Genomic DNA, 22,765 nt, shown 5'->3' with positions numbered 1-22,765 from the left:
CCAAGCAACATTTCCCAGCAAAATGATAGGTCATTTCCTGATACCCTGATAATTTCAGTTGCCCTCCTCCTGATTTCCAAAGTGGACTCTTATCTAAAGATAAATAAAATGAGATACATGATGGGTACCTAAATGAAAATAAAACCTTCTTCCTTACAGAAGAGAAAGGGAATGATATTTGTCACTGTTATTTCTGGAACAGCTTTCACATTTTCTGTAAAAAATACTGAATTTTAACAGAGTTTGTTCCATAATGCTTTCCAAGAAATTCTCATCATCTGTCTTGGACAAGCTTCGCCAGAAGGATTCCCATGGTAAATAATCTGCAGGGATTGATGGTACAAAAAAACCTTTTCTTCATCATTACTCCTTCTCAAAGGAAAAAAATTAAAAGAGGTGTGAGAGATAAAAGAGAAAGGAAGTTCCATTTGAAAGCTGCCCCCAGAGCAGCAAAAGTAGTAGAATTAAATACTTCCCTGATATATCCATAGTCCTTTGCGAAAGACATGTCACCTCACAGAAGAATTTAAATAGGCATTTCCTGGCAGGTTTCATCCTGTTCCTTTTAAGTTTAAGGAGGGACTATGAGGGGGGGAAAGTGATCAAAAAGAGGTGAGGGAAGGTAGGGTGGAGATGCAAGAGATCAGATCACTCAAAAAATTGGCCTTTTTTTCTTGCAGTACCATGTCTTGCAGGCGAGTTCTCTCGTACAGGTTTGACACCTTGCCACCCTTGTCCCAGAGACTACTATCAACCAGACCCAGGAAAGTCCTACTGCTTGTCTTGCCCCTTTTATGGAACAACTACTGTCATTGGTGCCAGATCCATCACAGATTGTTCAAGTAAGCCAAATTATCTCTACTGGATAAAGTGAATAAAGGGATAATATAAGGAGAGCCATCAGTGGTCTTAACAGAAAGCATCCCACTTACTCTATTCACAAAAGTAGACCTTTGATTCCAACCAGTGAAGTTCACAACTGGTTCTGCCTACTGATGTGGCCTTACAGTCACAGGAGTGACTGTGTGAATCATACCCAGGCTCAATAAACAGAGTATACATATGCAGAGAGTGAGTGTATGTGTACACTGTGTATATATATATATATATATATATATATATATATGCTGTAGAGATATATATATACACTAATATCTGTATACGTGCATGTATCTGTTTATAAAAACATGTAATTTTTTTCATATGTACACACATGTGTTTATATATAAACACATATATGTTTTAGAAATGTATGTCCTTACAAATACGTATTTGTGTAACAGTGCTGTAAAGTTTGCTTTTTATTCCCACAAATTCACTTTTTTGCAGCATACCTTTAGATGCATTTCTAACATGCAGTTATAACGCCCTCATGGAATAGGGACCTTGCCCTACAGTGTCATTAACAGTACTTTCATATCTTTCTTCTTTAGGTTTTGGCTCTACTTTTTCAGCAGCTGAGGAAAGTGTAATGATGGTACCAGCCTTTCCAGAAAATATCAGCAAACAGTACAAAGTCAGCAGTCAGGTAAGGACAAGTGTTATTTATCAGTACTATCTCAAATGAAAGAAAAAGTGCTTTATGCAGCAGTGAATGACTAAGACCTTTTCTAATGTCATTGTTTTGCTGACAATATTTCCTGAAGAGATGGAAGCAGTGGTTTAGGGGGGAACACTCAAACTCTCTTCATAATCATAGCAATACTTCCATTGAACAGGGGAGGTGGCATCAGCTGTTGACAGTATTTAATTTTGGAATTAAAGCCTTTACCTGATGAGTGAAATATTTATTACACTTGTAAACTACACAGAAGACGTTCAGCCAATATATAAAAAGTAGATTGACTATACTCAGTCATCTGAGGTCTTCCATATGCTGAATTCCAGAAACTGCTACCAATCATCTAAATCTCAGTTGTAAAGTCTTGAGTTATATACTAACATACACTTGAGAGGAGGCAAACATAGAGCTCCCTTCTACTGTGAGTACCCCTTTTGAAACACAGGCAAATCCTTGTGTGAAACTACTCTAATGACAATGTTTGCCAGAGATGCCTCCCACCATCTCACCCCCAGTGTGTAACCCTTGACAAGGCTGCTTTGATTGAGTCTAAAACTGGGATATTGTGTAAACAGGAGCAAAGTTGACTCCTGATAAATTTGGCCTGAACCATTATATAACATAGGGACAGATGACAAACTTATCTCCTGTGGTTTTAGTTGATCATTTACTCAAGGGTTTTGATACATTCAGGTTTGCTACAATAGAAGAAATAATGCCACACAGTGAAGTTCTGTGCCAGCTGACCTGATGGCCAGTAGCAGGAAGTGACTAGCTGATGTCAAAGGAGGCAAAGTGGAGAATTCACAAATAAAGGATATCTTAATATAAAATATTAAGAATCATAGCTAAGAAAGTTATGAGGGAATAACTGTGACAGTCACATTTTGCTGGTTAAAAGGTAATTTTAAAAGAATGTTTCAGATGTGTGGCATTTTTCTGTATGAATAAAAAAGTATAGTTGGTGTGCTGCAGAGACAAAGAGGAAGAACTAGAAGTTCATGCTGGTGACTTTTTTATCCCATCTTTCCAAAGTGACTATAGGGTGTACAGTTTAATTTTGTGCCACCTTTGCTGTAATTATATCATTCATGCCTCTGGCAGGTCTTTCATGAATGTTTTCTGGAACCATGCCACAATAATGGGACATGCAAGCAACTGGGAAGTGGATATATCTGCATATGCCCACTTGGATATACAGGTAAAAAATTGAGAAGCAGGTGGAGTACCTAATATGTCTCAATGCCTTTAACATGAGCAAGTGTAAAGGAGCAAAACATTTCAGTATAACCTAACTAATTGGAATGTCCATCATATATTTAGAATACATATTAAGAAAGTAAATACTTCTTAATGTTCTTGCTGAATTATCTTGTATTTAGCAGAAATGATTTTGAATGGGATTTCTTCTAATGGAGTTAGTGCATTTGAAAATCCTATCACTTGCCAATATTTGTGATTAACAAAAGCTGGAAATTTGCACTCTAGATGGAAATCTCCACTTGTACTTGTACTGTGCCTCTACTTCTTTTTGGTGTTGGCTTCCCAGTTTCTTCAAAGCAAACAGATGTCTCATAATTCGGCTGTTATCAAGCCTACTTGTGATAGATATTAAGTGCCACTCTCTGGAACTGATCAATCTGTTGCCAAACATGCATCACACCTTTCTAATAACATTTTTCCTCGGGTCTGTTAAAACACAAACTAATAAGAAGATAATAAACATTAAGTAGTCATGACATCTCCGTTTCTGAACAATTTCAAATTTTGCCTCTCTATTCTGAATCCTTTATTTTGTGTTCTAGGCTTGAAATGTGAAACACAAGTTGATGAGTGTAAATCATCTCCTTGTCGAAACAATGGAATGTGTAAAGATGGCATTGGGACCTTTGTTTGCCATTGTCAACCAGGCTATTCAGGTAATTTCACTTCATAGCTTTTCTTCAAATAGGCATTGTTTCTGTGCCAAGTAGATAACACAAAACACAAGTGCTGTATAATTCCACACCCATGGAATTATAACAGGAAAACAATCTGATCTACAGGTTAGAGTAAGGTTCTACTGCATGTGAATAGATTTTGAAATAAAAGGATGAGCATTTGAGGCTCGGGGGGGATGTATGTATGCTTCTCTTTTGTGGCATTTTAGGTCTGAAAAAAGGAATAAAATTTAGAGAAATAGTTAATACTCACAGGGAAAGTGCTTGTGAGACTGAGTGTGGTCTGACTAGACAAAACATTTTTACAGTTGCTTTTCTGCTTCCTATGAATAAGTGAGGGGGCTTTTGCTTATATTTTTTCTCAGTGTTTTTAACTGTCATCTGCATGCACATTGAAGGTATTGAAATCTATGGTGAAACTAATATGCTTGAGTACTTTGCCAAAACAGCACCTAATTTTTTAAATCTTGAAATAAACTATCAAGGAGATAATTTTGTGTGATTAAAAAAAAAAAAAAGGCTTTCTGTTTTCCACCAGAAATAGTCTCCCTCATTGTCCACGTTTATGGCTATATATTTATCAACAGCAGCACCAGCTGGATTGTTTTTTAAACTTTATAAAGACATACCATGGACTTTGCTTCTTTCGCATCCCAGCATCTAAATAACACAGAGAATCTCTGTAGGTGTTTGCAGTAAAGCAGTCAATGATGGAATTTTTTCATCTGCTCTCAGTGGCCTTTGTTATGCCAGCAGTATGGTGTTGTTCTGTTTTCCACATCCAGTCACTGCAGCATGCAGACAGTGACTATGTCTTGATCATGCCTTGTAATCCTTGCTGTTTGAAGGTCTCTTGTGTGAGGAAGACATAAATGAATGTAGCTCCAGTCCGTGTTTGAATGGAGCCCACTGTGTTGATGGCAAGAACAGTTACCACTGCACTTGTGCAAAAGGATTCACAGGTACACCTTGTTTTGTTTAAATCAGCCTTTGCTCTTTCTGACAAAACAATGTCTTCCTACCCTGCCCAAACTATTTCCATCTCATTGCTATATAGCAATATATTTATTTTATATATATATAAAATATGTTGATATGGATGTACTAGATTTCTTATGTCCATCTAATCTGTCAGAGTTTCTGTAGTGTAAAAGTGGCTTCAGAAGGATTTACTAAGTGCTGGGTCTTCTATTACTGATTTTGCCGTGAACCTGATGTGAGATGTTTAGGAAAGAATAAGGACATTCACGTGGGTTCTAATTGTTGGTTTTAATTTTACTTTAAAAGAAAAATATTATAACAATAGACAAGATGGTCTATATTAAAACTACTCCCAATCCCCATACTTGGCTTCCTTCTGCTTTCATACATTCCTGTAACAAATACATGTATCTGTTATCATGTTGCCGAAGAGCTCAGTTTCTTCATTCTTCAGTCATTGTAACATAGAGCTTCTTTCACATCAGAAATCCCAGAATTCTGGCCTTCACATCTCTCCTTAGAGTTAATGTTTCCGCCAAATATCTTCTGTAGCAGATTTAGTTGCTCCAAATAGTTCTTCAGGTGATTTTCTAATTCAGCCCAAATTACTCACATAATGGTCAAGATACATTTAAATTCCTCACAATTTGCTATGTGTTAATTTCTATAACTGCAAAGATAGTTCTGGAATTCTTCTATGTCCACTTAACAGTCCTTGAAAATGAGAGATGGCTTAGTAATTTTCTTTCTTAAATTGATTCAAACCAAAGCTATCACTTTATTCTTTTTTTCTCAGGTGCTCACTGTGAAATGGAGGTCAATGAATGCCTTTCAAACCCATGTCTTAATAGGGCTATTTGTGAAGATCGAGTTGGGAGTTTCTCCTGCAAGTGCCTCCCAGGTTTTACTGGTGTCTTGTGTGAAAGAAACATTGATGAGTGTCTCAGCAGACCCTGTAGGAATGGAGCTACATGCAGAGATGGTATCAACAGCTTCAGGTGAAAAACAGATGATTAATGTAATACAATGTGGAAAGTCAGACAGATTGTGGTGGTTCAGACTTCTTAGATTTCAGCAAGCTTTTTGGTAGCCTGATCCAATATAAGTGGTCCACTTATGAATACTAAAAGAGATTTTAAAAGACAAGAAAATATATCATAGTGTCCTCACTCTTAAAAAATTCCAAGGTAGACGGCAAAGAAAATATACAGAGTTTGGAATGTGAGCATGATAGGACTGCATGGTTTTAATATTGATCTTCCAAAAGAATTCCACGTTCCTAAACTTCAAGGGCTTATTTTGCTTTCCATGAGAATAATAGGTGATGACCAGATGACCAGTTGTGTATCTGGTAATACTACATTTCTATAGCTTGGGAAGACCTGTACATGTTAAGACTATACAGGTTAAAGTACAAACACCAATGGTAACTTCCAAATATTTATTTTTATGTTTTAGGGCACCTGAACTCAGATCAGAAGTGGCAAATACCAATAGCAGTGTCATATCCTAGATCACTGTATAGATAGGTGGTCCAGCTGTTAATGTCTGGGTTAAGTAACTCTTTCCCTCCCCATATCCCCAGAAGTTTTGGTGCTTTTTAAGCGCCTTGGTTTTCAAAGTAGCGGAGGTTTCGGTGCCCTTTTATACTGCCTTGTGTATCTACCTGAAAAGTCAAATACTGGTTGATTTTTTTTTCATTATATGCCACTCCCATTGGCAGATCTGGCCTCATGGCCAGAATTCCTTGTTATGATGGCTGCCACCTTTGAAGTGTACTTCTCTTCCTCTGTAGGTGTCTGTGTGTGACAGGGTACACAGGAGTGAACTGTGAAGTGAACATCAACGACTGTGACTCCAGTCCCTGCTTAAACCAAGCCACCTGTGTGGATGCCTTGAACTCGTACGTTTGTAAATGTCCCCCTGGCTTTACAGGCAGCAGGTGTGAAACAGGTACAAAGGACTAAGTCTCAGACAAAGGTGGTTTGACTAAGTCTCTGCACAGGACTTGCACTGGCTGGGCTGATTTCATACAGCTTCCCCCAAAAAGCAGCTAAGATGGTGGGACTGAGGGGCTGAGTGAAGCCTGTGTGACTGCAGTGTTAAGTGTAATTGCAGACAAGTAACAGCATGTGTGCAGTGTCATTTCTCTTTTCTAAGGCTTGGCTTTATCATTTTAATACCCAGTAGGTCTGTCAAATTTAATTTGTATTTGCTGTGTATATCTGAGTTAATTATCTCTTTCTGATTCTTGTATTTTGTGTAGGGCTTTGCATCACAGGGTTAGTGCGTGGTAGTTTTAGCCTTAGAAGTCCCAAAGGCATCAAGTTCCCTATAGGCAAAAAATTCCCTGTGGTTAGACAAAATGGGTCACACCTAGTGAAACTTCCTGGGGGATGCCGGAGGCATTTGAACTACAAAGCTCAAATCCATTTGTCTTCTAGCCATGCCATGAAAATTATAAATAGTTATAATAGTTGCTGGTGAGTCTTTAAACAGAAGTGGAAGAAGCCATGTTGATTTTACGGAGATAGTAGAGGACACTCAGGTCATTTACAGCTGCCATCCTATGTCAGAGTTTAACACCCAACTTTCGGTAGAGCTCGACTTGACAGCTTTTACATGTAGCATCCTTGTAAAGGGTGTCACTCTGCACTGAACAGCAGCAGAAAGTGCTGTTCCAGTAAGTTAGAACAGGAAAAATCTTGGGTTGTTTTGTTGGATTTTTTTTTTTTTTTGAATCTTGACTCTCATGAATTAAATGGAACCAGCTGATCTCTTTAGGTTATTGGATGGTAGTGAGATGTGTCATTTCTTTGATAGAGGAAAGCAAGTTTCATGTTCATTGTTAGATAGTCAGCTTCTTTTCCAGTTGTTTATCTTCAAACACTGTGTTTTCTAGCCTTGGAAAGCTCTGTATGCTGGCTGATGTTAGACTGCCAAACATTCTTTCTAGCTCTGATCAATTTAAAGTGAATAGTTTTTGTAGATGGACTGTGTTCCATTTTATTGCGTTTTCTTAGACTCCATTTGATTATCTTTCCAGATTTGCAGGAATGTTGCTCTGAAAACTCTTTGTCTGTTGCAGAACAGTCCTCTGGTTTCAATCTTGATTTTGAAGTCTCTGGTATCTATGGATACGTCATGCTTGATGGTGTTTTACCATCTCTTGGTGACATCACCTGTACATTCTGGATGAAATCCACTGACACCACAAACTATGGGACTCCCATTTCTTATGCAGTGGAGAATGGAAGTGATAATGCATTTCTTCTGACTGATTACAATGGGTAAATCACATTTCTGCTTTTCTGTATCTTACAGATGTCTTGAATTGATAAAGAAAATACAGAACAGAAGTCTGAATATCAGCTTTGCCTACTTTGGCGTAGAAAAATCTGCATCCAAACTCCATAGCTGAAGTTGTCTCTTTGTTTTGTTTTTCTCCTCACTTTGTTTCCTTTACTTTTTGTCCAATAGAAGACTAATGGTGAGAAAGCAGTGAATTTAGAAAACATGATATTCTTTTGTCTGAACTACATTCACATCATATTTAAATGACTCATTGAGACAATTAATGGATTGAATTGGAGCTCAACACTCAGAGTACTTGTAGCATGACTCTGAGCATGACTTGTATTTGTACAAAAGCAGAGTATGACTTGTAGCATGACTCCAAACTCAACCAGATGGTTCAATAATCCACTGTGCAGCCATGACTTGAGTCTTAGTATTTGGTACAAAAGCGCATTACTTATATCATCACACTTTACGTGTGGTAACCATACCTTCCAAGTCCTCTGAGACAGAGATATCTTGTACGATGATCTTTCAAGAGAGATTTCTTATATGGTATAGACTCAGTTACCTTGTTAGGCAACTAACATTTCTTTGAGTCATGTGAGACAGACCATGCTTTTAAAGTTGCTGCATGCAACTGAGTATGCCTTCATCTGCCTTCCATGCAGCTGGGTTCTTTATGTGAATGGGAAAGAGAAGATAACAGACTGTCCTTCAGTGAATGATGGTAACTGGCATCACATTGCGGTCACATGGACATGCAGGGACGGGGCATGGAAGGTGTACATCGATGGAAAACTGTCCGATGGAGGCAGTGGACTCTCTGTTGGATCAAAAATCCCTGGTATGCTTTATTTATATTATAGCAGATCTGTTGCCTTCATTCTTTTTTTGTTGCAGAATTTGCCATGCTTGCAAGAAAATGTTTATTTTGGTGGGTTTTTTTATATCTTCACATTTTCAGCATTTATGCAGGGCTCATGTTTGCTGTTCTTGTCTGTGAGGACAGTTCCCCTCACTCAGCATCACTGAAGACAAAGTGCACATTTCTAGGGTAAACTAGTAGGTGACTTGTTTTATGGATGACAGAGTTTAGTCCACAGAGGAACCTGTGCTGAGCTGGTTCTGGAGTGGCTTTGTGAGAAAAAGTTTCTCACACAGTAAAATTCAATTTAACTGGAATCTCCCTTACAAATGTGTGTGCAGAGTTATTCAATTTTGCCTTCTCCTGTTCCTTTCACACATCTATTTAAAGTTATGTTTGCATTTTTTCCTATCAAGGCAGTTTTGCTGTTTTATTGTTTCTTGTGGTCAGTGGTCTTTATGGTAATATCAGAAGACATGAAAAGGAGTACCTTCAGCATTGAAGAGCTGTAGAAGGCCTGGCATCCTATGGTTGCAAAGAGATTTTGTTTTCATAGTGTTTGCATGCTGCCACCACCCAAATTTACATATAGTTTCAAAAAACTATCCATATTCAAATAAAAAATAAAATATTGAAGCATTTTGTCCATGTACCTTATACTTCCTCTTGTCCTTCACAATTACATTGGCATTATCTTCAGAGACAATACCTGAGGAAGTGTGCTGTCTCTGTTACTTTTTGACCATGTCCACATTCCCTACGATATACAAAATGCACGTCCACATGCTACTGGTCGAGGAGAGGAAATTTAGCTTGTGTGTCATGTCAGAGCGCTGACTGTCTAATCACTAGTGTGCTTCTGAGGGCATGTAATCGCATTTGATCTGTATGATTTGTAAGTTTTTGTTCAAAGCAGAAAGTGCAAGGTAGCACTGTAAAGTATGCCCCCACCTGCTCCAAACTGCATTTTGCATTGCTGTGTAGTATGTTTCAAATGCTGAGCTAGAAATGCTGTCTTAGAGCCAGTATCTTTCCCAAAGCAGCCATGGGAAGTTTCTGCTCTCACATGTATTTCAGAGTCACTTCCAAATTATATTCACTTTCCTCAGTCTAGTATAAGGCTTCCCAGAGGTTTGCTGAGAGAGTTTGTTGAAGGTGGCTGGTCTTCTTCACTGCAAAATCCTAATAATACAGAGTAGCAAAAGTTTTGTTTTGCTTAGTTTTTAATCTTCCTGTGAGATCCCTGCTATAAGTCTTCATTTCCTATCCCTGTTTAAATTCTGAATTTAGGTGGTGGTGCACTTGTACTGGGTCAAGAGCAAGATCAGAAAGGAGAAGGATTCAACCCAGCCGAATCTTTTGTGGGCTCTATCAGCCAGCTCAACATTTGGGACCATGTACTTTCTCCACAGCAGGTAAACCCTTAACCGCAGTGTTCGAGTTCAGGGCCCTGAGTGTGGGTGAATATTTGAAAAAGCATTGCAAGTTAGCATATTGGATAGACCCCTGCACCCACAGAAGTCAGTGGGGACCAGATGGAACTCTGGCTTAGAGTAGTAAAATTAGTGTAGTAAGTAGAGTAGCTTTGAGCAAAACTAGATCTGAGTTGCCTTCTATTTTGACTGAGCCTTTCTGTAGTATGTGGCTTTGAAACAGAAAGCAAGACATGCACAAAATCCAACAGTCCTGCTAGAAGAGAGAGAAAAACTTAATGAAACAAGCTAAGTGCTTGTTTTACAGATTACAGTTCCCTAATCCTGCTTTGTGAAGGCAGTGGTAAAACTTCAGAGGGGAGACATCAGAATTTCTGTCAGTGCATTAGACACTATTATTTATTAGACACTAAAAATCTGAGCTATTTAGTACCAGGAAAGTCTGAATGGGCAGGATAACTGAATACTGGGCTACATTTATTCAGGTACCAAAAATAAAGGCATGGCAGCACTAAACTTCCACTGAGTTAAGAAATTAGTATAGATCAAAAGATGTCTGCAAGGACAGTTATCCCTCAACTTTTCTGGGAGATAAGCTTCAGTGTTCAGTTTTCCCCATAGTGGGATTTGTTTCTTTATATCTAGTTGGCACCTCTCACTTGCATTTATGAGTGCTGGTTGTTTCCCACACTGCACTGCTGTGAAGAGCCTGACTCTAATCTATCTGACCTGATTACCTTTCTCTGTGTACGGGGAGGGGTTGCTGTGAGGTGTCTCCACAGCAGTTTCTGCTCTAGGCTGAACTAGCCTCCCCTCACAGAGCAAATGTTCCATCCCATCCATGGCTTTCTTGCAGTGCAGAGCCCAAAATGTAATGTAGTACTCCAAATGTGGTCTAATAAGTACTGAGAAGGAATAATCACTTTCTTGGTTTTCTGATTGTAACCACGTTCACACAGCCAAGCATGCTGTTGGTCCACAGCTGGCCGGTTCTCAGCTCACTGTCTGCCAGAGGCCCTAAGTCCTTTTCCACAGAGCTGCTCCTGCTCTTGTCTTTCCCCAGCCTATATTGTTCAGAGGTTTTTCCTTCCCATTTTTTGTTGTTGAATTTCCTAAAGTCTGGATTGGCCCTTTACTCCAACCTGTCAAAGTCCCTACAGATGCAACTCTGTCCTTGAGCTGGCTGGGCCTCTCAGTTTGATATTACGTGCAAACCTGATGGCAGTGTGCTCCATCACCACTTCCTGGTCATTAGTATCTCAGTCCTGAAGGTCAGGGGTGTTAAACTGTTGGTAACACTTGAACAGCAAGGACTAGCGTTCGAAGTTGGAGGCATTTCTTGGGAGAAGGATCTTTGATTTAAAAGGTTTTGCTCTTCTCCTAGTGTTTTTTTAAAGGTTTTACCACTATTTGGTGGTTTATAGCTCTTTGTTATCCGTGCTCCAAACAAGAAATAATAACGTGAACAGAAAACAGAAGTAAAGCAGAATCTCAGCTTCCAGCATCCAGATGTCTCCTCTCTTTTTCTCTCTTTTTCTTTGCTACTTTGACTCTCTGCTAAGTTCAGAGCTACCCTACCATCTTCTACGTGCTTTGCTTTTGGGGTCACCAACTGTTGCATTGCCAAGTCAGGTCTTTAAGTTCACCAGCAGTTTTGAAGCTGATAAGCATACATGTGATTTTACAGGACACACCAGTGAAGAGTTTTAAGTATGATTTTCTGAGACTTTCTCAGTAGTCACCTGTCTTTAATGACAGACTTGATTAAATTCCCATTTGCTTCAGATGCAATACAGTTAGGATGAGAAAGAAAATCCTGCCCTTCATTTATGTTATCCATATTACTCATCTAAAAAGACAGATGTGACACCAAACAGGAAGCCGAGCCAAATAAACTTCCTATAAAATTTTTACCTCATTCATTTCAGAGATTGGGATAGTAAATCACTATCATTATCTGTTATCATCAGTTTTATTCTGGTCAGCTGGAACTGTTCACTAAGTCTTACCTTCCTATTTTCAGTCATAAGGGAAAGCAGGGTGACAGAGTATGTTGCCTAATGAATGAAGTGGAGGCGGAATCCAGTCGTTAAGATTTTTCATTGTGTAATTTTGTTGCTCATCCAGTAGCACCACCATTGTGTCATGAGTTGCTCATCCACTAGCACATTAATTCTTTATGGGTAAACCAGCAGTCTGGTTGTTTTGTTGTTGAATAGACAGAAATAGAAACATGGTTTGTCTATAGGGGACTGTAAGGTCCTTTCTGGCCCTCCATCATATGCCTTGGAAGGGCTGATTCTCAGACTTGCTTTTCCCATGCTGTAAATTTTTCCATGTGGATTCCTTGCAGTTTGTTTGCAGCCCTTGGCTTAAGTGGTTTCCATCAGCACATATGGCTGTAGTGAGATCTTTGAAATGGCCTCAGAATAAACAGAGCACATTGGTTTCTTCTCCAGCTATGCTAGCTCTAGAAGAGTCTGATCTACCTCACTGAGTTCAGAGTAGGGGCAACACGAGAACAAATCACTCTGAAGTTCATGATTTACCGTCCTTTTTCACAAGGATAGACAGTATAGCCCATTATTCTTGGTAGTTGATTTCATCCACTGGAAACTTGACAGAAGCCAGTCACCCATCTGAGAAAGGCAGTTTCCCAACTGAACTGAGCACATCTGTGCTTTCTAACCAGCTGGCTATGCCCTGAAGCCATGCTGCATATATTGTCTGAGTAGCCTGGCTGTGCTGAGATATACACAGTCCACTGGACTGCTCATCTTTGCTCTTCTTAATTCATTTTTTCACACTATTGAGGGAAACATTCCTTTCTCCCTGCCAGAAAGTTACAGGAACGACCTTCCAGGGGAAAAGAGCCAAAGAGAAGGAAGTATTCTCAGTAGCCTAATTAGTAATGTGTTCTCTTAACTGAATAACCATCTCTTCTCCGTAGACCACTTCTCTCTTTGATATTTTAAAAGAAGAGGAAATTCTTAATTATCCCTTCAGTGCACATTTTTCTTCCTCAGGGCATGTATGGGGTTTTTTCAGCAGTTCCTTAGCTGAGGTATGACCGTGTCTGCCCTGTTAGGAAGAAACATAATGGGAAGCACTGTGCCAGTAATACATACACCGTAGTCCCAGTAACCTTATGGGGCTATTTTTCCTTTCTGTTCCTGAAGTTACACTGAACAAAGGCAATGCAGAGTGAATTCCAAGCCCTGGTCTTTCATTTGCAGTTTTAAAATACTTCTATGTAGCAAAAATCTCCCTGAGCATACAATGGAACTAAACAGCCTTCTATTTTATAAATGTTGGAGTTTGGACACCTGAGTTCTTTTTGAGGGACTACTATGGAATATTTCTATGACATCCCAACATTAGGAGTCTCTCTGCATGTTTTTACTATTGCATATAGCTTAAACTAGTTTCTGAATAATTTTAAAGTGCTGTGCCACCTGGGATTGTAGTCCCCAAGTTTCTTCTGTTGGTGGCCAAATAGAAATATAATGATGTTACTATGTTTAATAGATTATCAGAGTCACTGTGAAGTAGAAATATTTTTACCTTACTAGTTTTTTTTTTGTTTTCATCAAAATATAGTAATGAAACAGCTGAAGAATTCCCATTAACATTTCAGTTTCTTGTAATAAGAATGCAAAAGAAACCCCTTGTGGTGCCATTGAAGGAGTTCTGTTTTAAATGGAAAACTTTTCCATCAAAGCATATGACCACATCTCTCAAGATATTAATCTGCTTAACAGGATGTTCTTTTTCTTCTCCTAGCCTTAGTTTGCCTATATAGTTCCTGGTTAGTTATGGCCCTGTTATGCTTTGATTGAAGTCAGTGCCAGTGCTGCTGTTAGGTGTGAGCAGGCCTTGCCTGCAGTATTTTAGAGAGCCTAATGCATTCAATTCACAAAATTTGGAAACAACAAATTACTTTATCAAGCTGTTCCTTTTTGTGTTTCTGTTCCTTAAATGTGGTGCAGTGCTAGCAGAGTCTTCAGAATGGATATCTTCCCATTAAGTTCCTTTTGGCTCCTATTTGACATTTTCCTTCAAATAGATAAGTGTTCTCTTCAGGTTGCATTCTCATATCTGTCTGTTTCTGTGACGTAGACGTGTTTTTCTTTTACGCTAACAGATGCAATTGTGTCTCAAGAACTGAGTTGCATTCCTTGCTCGTATGTCAAGTAGTGCTTAAGGTAGTGACTCAGTATGGCCACAGCTGGATGGCTTATAAGTACGAATAATAAGTACTTCAGCCAGGAACCTCTTGTGCTAGAAAGGATGAGCATTACTCATGATTTGTTCTAGTGTTGCATGCACACATGAAAGGAATATTTTTTTACTTTTCTTTGCTATGCTGTCCTTAAACATCACCTAATCAACTGTTTTAAATCCATAGGTAAAATCTCTGGCTACATCCTGTCCAGAAGAACTGCAAAAAGGAAATGTACTAGCCTGGCCAGATTTCCTGCCAGGAGTTGTTGGAAGAGTGAAGATAGATTACAAGAGTATATTTTGTGCTGGTTAGAACTTTACTTCCTAGAACCCTTTCTTTTTCCGAACAATATTATAAGACTCTTCTATAAAAGACGTCCAGTATGCTAGCTTGAAGCCTTTGCCCTAGCCTTCAATAAATTACTTTGATAATTTGACAGTTAGAACATGCAGTTTTTCATTCCTCAAATTCCAGGGTTTTGTAACAAAAGTTCATTGAAATCTCTGATGGAGATTTATTGCTTCCTGAATTGAGATGAGGAAAGAGTGAAGATGGTGTTGGATCAGAAAAAAAGTTTTTCATGCCTTTTATTCTAAAAATAATTGGATTATATTAAAATACCTACTGCCTCCTCCCTTCTTTTCCTGCAGATTCCTTTTCTGATGTTGAATGTTGATGATACCCAAAACCCTTTGGACCCAAGCAGAATGTAGCATGCCTAATACTTCCCAGAGCTCTTTCCTTGATAAACTTATACAGGATCAAACAATCAGATAACAAATTTATTCATTCAGCACATATCTGTATCTCTCACTGTATGCATATATTTTGTCCACAGACTGTCCATCTTTGCAAGGATCCATACCACATCTGCGGGCCTCTTCTGCTGATTTAAAGCCAGGGTCAAAAGTGAGCCTTTCCTGTGATCCAGGCTTCCAAATAGTGGGAAACTCTGTTCAATACTGCCTTAACCTGGGACAGTGGACACGGCCTTTTCCCCGCTGTGAAAGTGAGTTGTCTCAGTGGGTTGACAGGATTAAGTAACCCTAACTTTTATTTGGACCCTGTCATTATTCATGGCCTGTTTATTTCTGCAGCTATCGTGCGCTTGAATCATCCATGTTACATCATATACATATATGCTTAAAACTAAACTCATGTTTTACTGAGCAGAAGCTATATCACAATCAGATTCATACATGTTTTTCAGTCAATTTCTAATGCTCAGGACAGAAATGAGTGCATTTGCATCAGCAGTCTGGTACTCACAGCTTTCCTCCCCAGTGGCATCAGGATGTGGAAGATGCACAGGAAGTGCTAGAATTTCTATGGAATTTTTAAATCTCACTGAGAATATCTGATTTGAAGTAGAAGCCTTGACTTTAGTATGTTATGAACTCATTTCTGTAAAGGCAGCAGACTTAGAAGTACTCCAGGACTTACAGTATTTCTTCTAAGGAACTGGGCTGTGTGCATTCAGTTTGCCAAGTTTCTTTTGATTCTATGGTTCCTGCTCCTGTCTTCTCCTTTCCCTTGGTTCTCCTCTGCTGTGACTGCACTTGTGACTGCAGTTGCATGTGTTGCACCTGATTACATTTTTCATTTCAGCAGAATAATAAATTACCTCTAGAAGTAGGTATTGCATGATCCCAGAATTTATACACGGTTTGGAGAAAATCATCAAATCTGTTAAAAAGGCCTTTAAATTAGTTTGATCTAAATTTGATGTGATTTTAATGTCTTCTTCTTTATTCAGTTGTTTATAGCACAAGTCCATGCTCTTTCTCATGTTCTGCATAAAGAATAGTGTGCCTGTGAGGATTTACCCAAAAACAAGTCCTGCTGGGCAGAAGGAAAGTTCACTGGCAGAGACAGCTTTGCACTTTCTTGGTGTGTGATCAAGGCCAAGCCACCAGAATCCTGTTAGTGTTTCTGTTTTCTCTGTATTGGGGCAGACAGTTGAGCTCAGGGGGTTGACATGCCGCAAACATGCTGAGGGAATGAAGGCCAGACTCACCCACTGGCCTTTCCTTTCAGCCTTTCCTTTCCACAAGTACCTGATGAATGAAAGTTGGTTGAAGATACCTATTTCTTTCACAAGCAACTACAGGCTTTATGGTGGACTGTGTGGTACTGAAAAAGTACTGACTAAATCAGGCTCAGTGTAATCACTGTCTTCACCCACCAGGATCCTTCTCCTCTTCCTGCTACCAAAGGCTCCCAAAACCACAGATTCCTGACAGCCCATCTTCATTACAGGCTTTTCAGCTCTATTCCTCTGCAGCAAGCACTTGGCTTCCATTACCACGGGCTTTAAATTATTCACAGTGTCTTTGCACACAGCTAGGGAACAACAAGTTACTATAATCCATTTAGTTACAAAGATGAGTAGTGTAGCTGTTGGAATAAATTCTATCATCTCAATTGGGATGCATAGCAGCAGCTCTGCTAGAACAAGTAGCAGCCTCTGGCAGGCAGGTACGGGAGTGTCTTCTGCTGGCACAACTGAGATCAGAAGGGCTTATTTACTATAGTCAATCAAAGTGATGCCGAGGGTTGTATGTGAGGTCAGTTCCAGTCTCTCCATCGTTCATGGATTACCTGGTCTCAGGCCAGTACTGTAACCTCTCACCTACTGATAGCTACTTTTGCAACTTTCGGACGCAGTAATACTAAGCTTGCTTTTCAATGAAGGGAAATAACAGCAATCTCCATGAAGGCTAACTTACTTTTCATTTTCCCTTAAAACTCACCAACCATCAATGACTATTAGAACTGTCCTATATCTGAACAGCATCTGCTCAGACCTCAGTCACAAATGTCTCCTCCAGAGCTATCAAAACTCTCTTAGCAGGAGCTAAAGAGTCCTGCTAAGTCTCTTATTGACAAGTGCCCACAAAACAAGACCCTCCACCAGACTTGGAACCAATTAGCTACCTCAGGAAAGGACTGGGGCCTCTTGCCAATGGGATTCCATAGCTACAGAGAAAAAAATCCAGCAGTGGCTCTCATGTGGAATTATTCTGAAGTTGATCTGTGTTTACTGTGCTAATATCTGTGCTCTCTTTTCCCTCGTGTTGCAGGAATCAGCTGTGGAGTGCCTCCAACTTTAGAAAACGGATTTTATTCAGCTGAGGACTTTTTTGCTGGCAGTACTGTTACCTATCACTGCAACAGTGGCTACTATTTGTTGGGTGACTCCAGGATGTTGTGCCTGGATAATGGAAGCTGGAACAGCATTTCGCCATCTTGCCTTGGTGAGATGTGCCATACATTTGGCTGCATGCAGTGATGATCTTACACTTCTCCTGTGCCATTAGGTTTGAGTGGGAATTCATTCTGAAATTGTGAAGACTTACCAGAGTCACAGAATCATACTCCAAAATACTAACTTTTCTGAAATGCCATGCTCAGCATTATGTGAAACCAAAACTGCATTCTGACACCTTTGTCCATCCTTTTGTATGCCACATACCCTACATGTATGAAATATATACTTAGTAAGCCAGCATTGCACTCCTAGCCTCTCTCCTTCCGGATCTTGCAGTCCTTGCATTCTGTGCTTCTGACCTGTGCATTTCACCATGCTTCAGCATGTTGTCAGTGTCCCGTGCTCTTTGAACAGGTTCTTTTAGATGTTTCACATATGGAAGTTGTAGTATTTAGTATCAAATTTACTCACTTGAAGATAGTTGATACTAGGATAGTTGATGATAGGATTTGTGATTAAAGGGAGTGATACTAAATGTACTGTATAACATAATGGAAATAAATGCAAGTTACGCTTGACATAATACAGTAATTGCAATACACAGTTCAGTCACAATTCCAATGTGTTTCCCACTATCAAGCTCTATAATATATTCACTGTCATGACATTGCACATCACCAGTAGCTGGGAATGAATGTGTGGGTTAAAGTCAATTCAGGCTCATTGCTAGTTGTCTGGCATTTACATTTCATGTTGACCTGAGCCGCATATTCAGTTGCCCCCGCAATGCATATCTGGCTGACTCAGGAAGACAGTCACTCTCTTTTCATGGACTCAAGGAGAAGCACTTACACCACCAGTTGATGCACTCAACTGATGATAGCTGTTTACCTAAAAGAAAGGCCACTTTCCTGTCCCCTTAGTCCCTGAGCTTCATGGGCAGATCACCTTTGCTGAAGTCCTCTGAGCCTTCTTTCCATTGTGGGGGTTTTTTGGTCAGTCACACACGCCTGTCAGGAAGCAGCTGCAGCATTGAGAGGGCTGGGAGTGCCCTCGTGGACACAGGTCACATAGTTGCCACTCTGTAACTTAACCTGCTGGTGAGCCAGGTCTGACGTACCAGGTGCAGTGGCACAAGCTGAAAGGTGAGACAGACTGGCATGGTACTGTGTACAGGGGATTAGGTGTCGCTGGTCTTGCAGGGCCATGTCTCCAGCACATCCTTGCTGGAATCCACTAGCTAGTTGGGCTTGAATTGCTGCTGTCTTAGTCATGCTTGAGATGGGAGTTGCACGGTAAAAGTCTGTGTGAAGAGCCACAGTAAAAAATCAAATGTGTGTTTGATTTGACTTAATTCTGTATAGGTATAGCACCTAATTTTTTCAGTCTTGACAAGAGAAAGAAAAATGTCAACAGGGTTTATTCTGTCAAAATTCACTTGGGAGTAGGTTCCATCTGGTTTCATAGCATCCTGTCCACTGGCACTCCTTCAGAACTTGCAAACAGATCATCCAGACTGTTGTTCCTCTCTGCTTTTCTCCTTTTCACTTTATCCCAGGGCCTAAAGAAGAGCAAGTTCAGATCAGGTGCCACAAGGCTGTCAGAATAGTTCAGCCTCTATACAGTAGGAGGCAGCATGTTCAGAAGGAAAAGGCCTGTGCCCCACCTTCCAGCTTGCCTTGTCTCTCATAAAGCATAATGAGAAAATGAAAACAAGAGTGGCTTTGGCACCCTGATCCACTCTTTTACCCTTCTGATTCACACTTCAGGCAGGTGCTAACGAAGCCTAGTACACCTATGCCCTGGAGCATTCCTTTTGCTCTGTTATGGGTCTGATTCACAGTGTATTTCTACTTCATTGCCTTAGAAGACATTACAGAAGAAGCAGTCATTCCAGTTCTACTGTGGTAGCACTTTGCATTCTCCTGGTGCTTGTGTAATTGGCAATTGATATTAATGTGCAGTTGTCATCCTGCATGTCAGAAAGAAACTCCTTTTCTTTTCAGAACATTGTTGTGCTCTTTTCATGCTGGTCAAACTCATTCAGCAGTAAAGAATAAACATACCAATTCAGCAATTGTGCCGCTTTTTTAACCAAGTTGCCTGTTTTTGCTGCAAATTGGCAAAGAACCCGGGCTGTATGTCTGCATGGTATACTTATATCAACAGGTGTCCTCTAGCAGGTCACGTAGATGAAGAATTGTTCTAACAGTCTAATATATATAAACAGTAATAATCCCTGTTGCCAGCACTTTTCAGTTAGATACTTTGAAACTGACTCTTTGCAATGTTGACCCAATGTTTACATAGTTTACATACTAAGGACGTTTCTTTACAGTTAAGATCAAAAGCTGATATGAGGTATTCTGGAGAGAGGGTTTTTTTTGGTTGTTGGTTTTGTTTTGATTTGGGTTTTTTTTCTGTACCATATCAAACCACATGGATCATTAATCATCAATTGTCATTTTTAGGCACTACTATCATGTAAATAATTATTTATAATAATTAATATATTTTGAACTCATTTTAACTTTTCTGGCAACTGCAGGCACTTCTTATGCCTAGTCTAATGCAATGCCCTTCAGCAAAGATGGAGCTCTAATATTTTCTGTTCAGAATGTTGATATATACAGGATTTCCCAAGCAAGTGTTTAATGCAGAAATCCTCCCTCATAGTGTCTGTCCAGACTACTATTAACAATAGTTACAATACCTGTTCTTTTGCAGTTTGGAAACTAGATACTTTTTGTGGAAGTGCTTACTGAAAGTTAATAAGTTTTATCTTTGATTTTGTCATTTTTGATGATACTGTATAGTAAGTTATAATTAAAGTTATAATGTAACTATAGCAAGTTATAACTATTTATTTAAATATTAAATCTTTTTACCAATGGATAAAAAAATGTGATTGCAGTATGAATGATTTTTAATTATACTAAATTAATTCCTTTTGATAGTGAGACAAATTTAAAGCAAATACTTATTACAAATAACACCCATCTTTTTTGTTGTGGGTTTGTTTTTGGGTTTTCTTTAGATGTTGATGAATGCGCTGTTGGATCAGACTGCGACGAGCACGCATCTTGTCTCAACACAAATGGATCCTATATTTGCACTTGCATCCCTCCTTACACAGGAGATGGTAAAAAGTGTGCAGGTATGGGAAAGAAAAACGTCAGGCTAACCTTTCCAAGGTTCTGTATAGGCCAGTATCCTGCCTCCTGCTATGGAAGACAGTTGCCAGTAGTTGATGTCTAGGACATGCTCTCATGTCCAGGTCACTTTGTACTGGATGAGGCTGTGATGAAGTGTCTCCTTTTGTTTTTTTGAGAACTCATCTCTCCATACAGACAGAGATGTCACTGGGATTCTGCTCCAAGACATACACACCTGCTAAATGTTCTTGCACATGGAGCACAAGACCTGGGAAGGCCACATTATGTCACTTCTCAAGAGCAGACCTGTGCAGTGAAGAAATGTTTTATTACAGGCATCTGAGTAGGTCTAGAGCTGCTTGTGAAAATATTAAACAAGATAATTTGGATGAAGACAACAAGACAGTAGCATGGGTTGAAGTAAAAGGTAGCTGAGCTGATTTCTTGTTTAGAAATGGACATGCTGAAATGGGCTTCCCCTCGCAGAGGGAAAAATTGCTGTGAGATGTGTTTGCTTCTAACAGTGAATGCAAACTGAGTTACAGAGGGCTCTTCCATGTCAAGATCAGCTTACTTGCATGAGTCTTCAATGTTTGTCACTTACATATAGAACAGAGAAAAGCTGGTAAGGCTGTAAACTACTTATGAGTGTTTTCCATGTGCTTTGCCTTCCTACTTTTAGAAAATTCCCAAGGATATCTCCTGCAATTTGTTTATAAAACCTGACACTTAGTTATATTAATCATAGTTTCTCTCTTCCTCAGAACCAATAAAGTGCCATAATCCAGGAAATCCAGAGCATGGCCATTTATATGGGGACACTCACAGTGTTGGCAGTGAAGTAACATTTTCCTGCAAAGAAGGATTTCAGCTGACAGGGGTGACAAAACTTACATGCCTGGAGTCCGGAGAGTGGAGCCACCCAATACCATATTGTGAAGGTGTAGTTCCTGGGGAGAATGCATATTGTAATGTGACTCTTTAGAAAGATGGAAGAGGGAAAGTAGTTGTGTAGAGCCTTTAGAGACCATGGCAGCTTATGAGAAACCCTGTCTTAGGGGATTGGGGTCTCAGTGTTGAAGTCTCTGTTGTCTTAAGAGGTGTAAGCACAGTTGTCATATTTGTAGTGGTACTCTCTTATGCAGATTCACCATTGTGACAAAGTTATAGACTCATTTTAATGCAAGCGTTAAAAGTATATTTCTTCTTCACCCAGCCTCCAATTTTCAAGGAACTTGAGGGAACTTAATGACTTAAAGATCATTACCTGTTTTTCAGTGGATAAAAAGCATTCAGAAAGGACAGGATGGTGCATGTACATATTCATGGTGTAATTGCAGAAATTGTTTTTTTAGAAAACCAGAATAAATGAGGTAAAGCAATAGGGTAAAATGAAGAGGTGACAGACACTATGTCAAAAGAAAAACCAAACAAACAAACCCAACTGGTTACTTTGTCAATAGAGAGGGGGGGATATGGAGTCCTCTTGAGAGTCAAGCATATGATTTGTAAAGCAGTTACAGATTTGTAAAACCTGCTTCCAATTAGTTCAATCTCTCAGTAAGGTGAAGTCAGATAAAGAGTCCTAAATGTTGTTTATAGCTTAATCAAGAACTCAGTGTTGCCTAGGGCTTTACCCCTCTTCAAACCTACTTAGGGAAAACAAAGCAGATCCTGATTTTCTGTTCTTTTGTATTTGTATTGTATCAACCTCTCTTGTATTCCCATCTTTTTAAAGCTATATCCTGTGGTGCTCCAGTTATTCCAGAGAACAGTGCCATTTTCGGCTCAAATTTTACATACCACAGTAAAGTGGTGTACAGGTAGGAATTCACTATGTTTGAAGTGCTGTGTTAATAACTGATTGAGAATGTGGCAGCAAATACGAGTATGGCTGAATTGAGAGAAGGATCAAAATGAAGGAGAGGAGCAAGATAGGATTAAAGTAATAGACATTTGGTTATAGCTGTGCCTGTTCATTAGCAGAGCTAAATGTTTACTCTAGTACTACTTTTCTATGTCCTGCGGAGCAAGGCAGTTTATGCAGGTGTGGATGAAGAGAGAAAAGGAATGACTGATAACGCTGTGCATAAA

The 22,765-nt window shown here is 39.4% G+C and overlaps 1 protein-coding gene across 1 annotated transcript in view; it reads left to right on the top strand.

Moving 5' to 3' along the window:
- The window catches only part of SVEP1 (sushi, von Willebrand factor type A, EGF and pentraxin domain containing 1), a 165,879-nt gene that overhangs the window by 109,404 nt on the left and 33,710 nt on the right, over positions 1–22,765 (top strand). The window contains exons 20-35 of the mRNA XM_029965446.1: positions 681–842; positions 1,434–1,528; positions 2,666–2,762; positions 3,367–3,480; positions 4,350–4,463; positions 5,279–5,480; positions 6,278–6,435; positions 7,571–7,772; positions 8,451–8,626; positions 9,938–10,062; positions 14,489–14,612; positions 15,144–15,314; positions 17,389–17,562; positions 20,554–20,673; positions 21,436–21,612; positions 22,410–22,494. Coding sequence (XP_029821306.1) covers positions 681–842; positions 1,434–1,528; positions 2,666–2,762; positions 3,367–3,480; positions 4,350–4,463; positions 5,279–5,480; positions 6,278–6,435; positions 7,571–7,772; positions 8,451–8,626; positions 9,938–10,062; positions 14,489–14,612; positions 15,144–15,314; positions 17,389–17,562; positions 20,554–20,673; positions 21,436–21,612; positions 22,410–22,494 — 2,296 coding nt within the window. The remainder of the gene's footprint in view (positions 1–680; positions 843–1,433; positions 1,529–2,665; positions 2,763–3,366; positions 3,481–4,349; positions 4,464–5,278; positions 5,481–6,277; positions 6,436–7,570; positions 7,773–8,450; positions 8,627–9,937; positions 10,063–14,488; positions 14,613–15,143; positions 15,315–17,388; positions 17,563–20,553; positions 20,674–21,435; positions 21,613–22,409; positions 22,495–22,765) is intronic.

The sequence above is a fragment of the Manacus vitellinus genome, unplaced genomic scaffold (genome assembly GCF_001715985.3).
Source record: "Manacus vitellinus isolate BGI_N305 unplaced genomic scaffold, ASM171598v3 scaffold_9_pilon, whole genome shotgun sequence".
NCBI lineage: Eukaryota > Metazoa > Chordata > Aves > Passeriformes > Pipridae > Manacus > Manacus vitellinus.
Note: the sequence above shows the minus strand (reverse complement) of the source record. Positions and strands in the feature narration are given on the sequence as shown.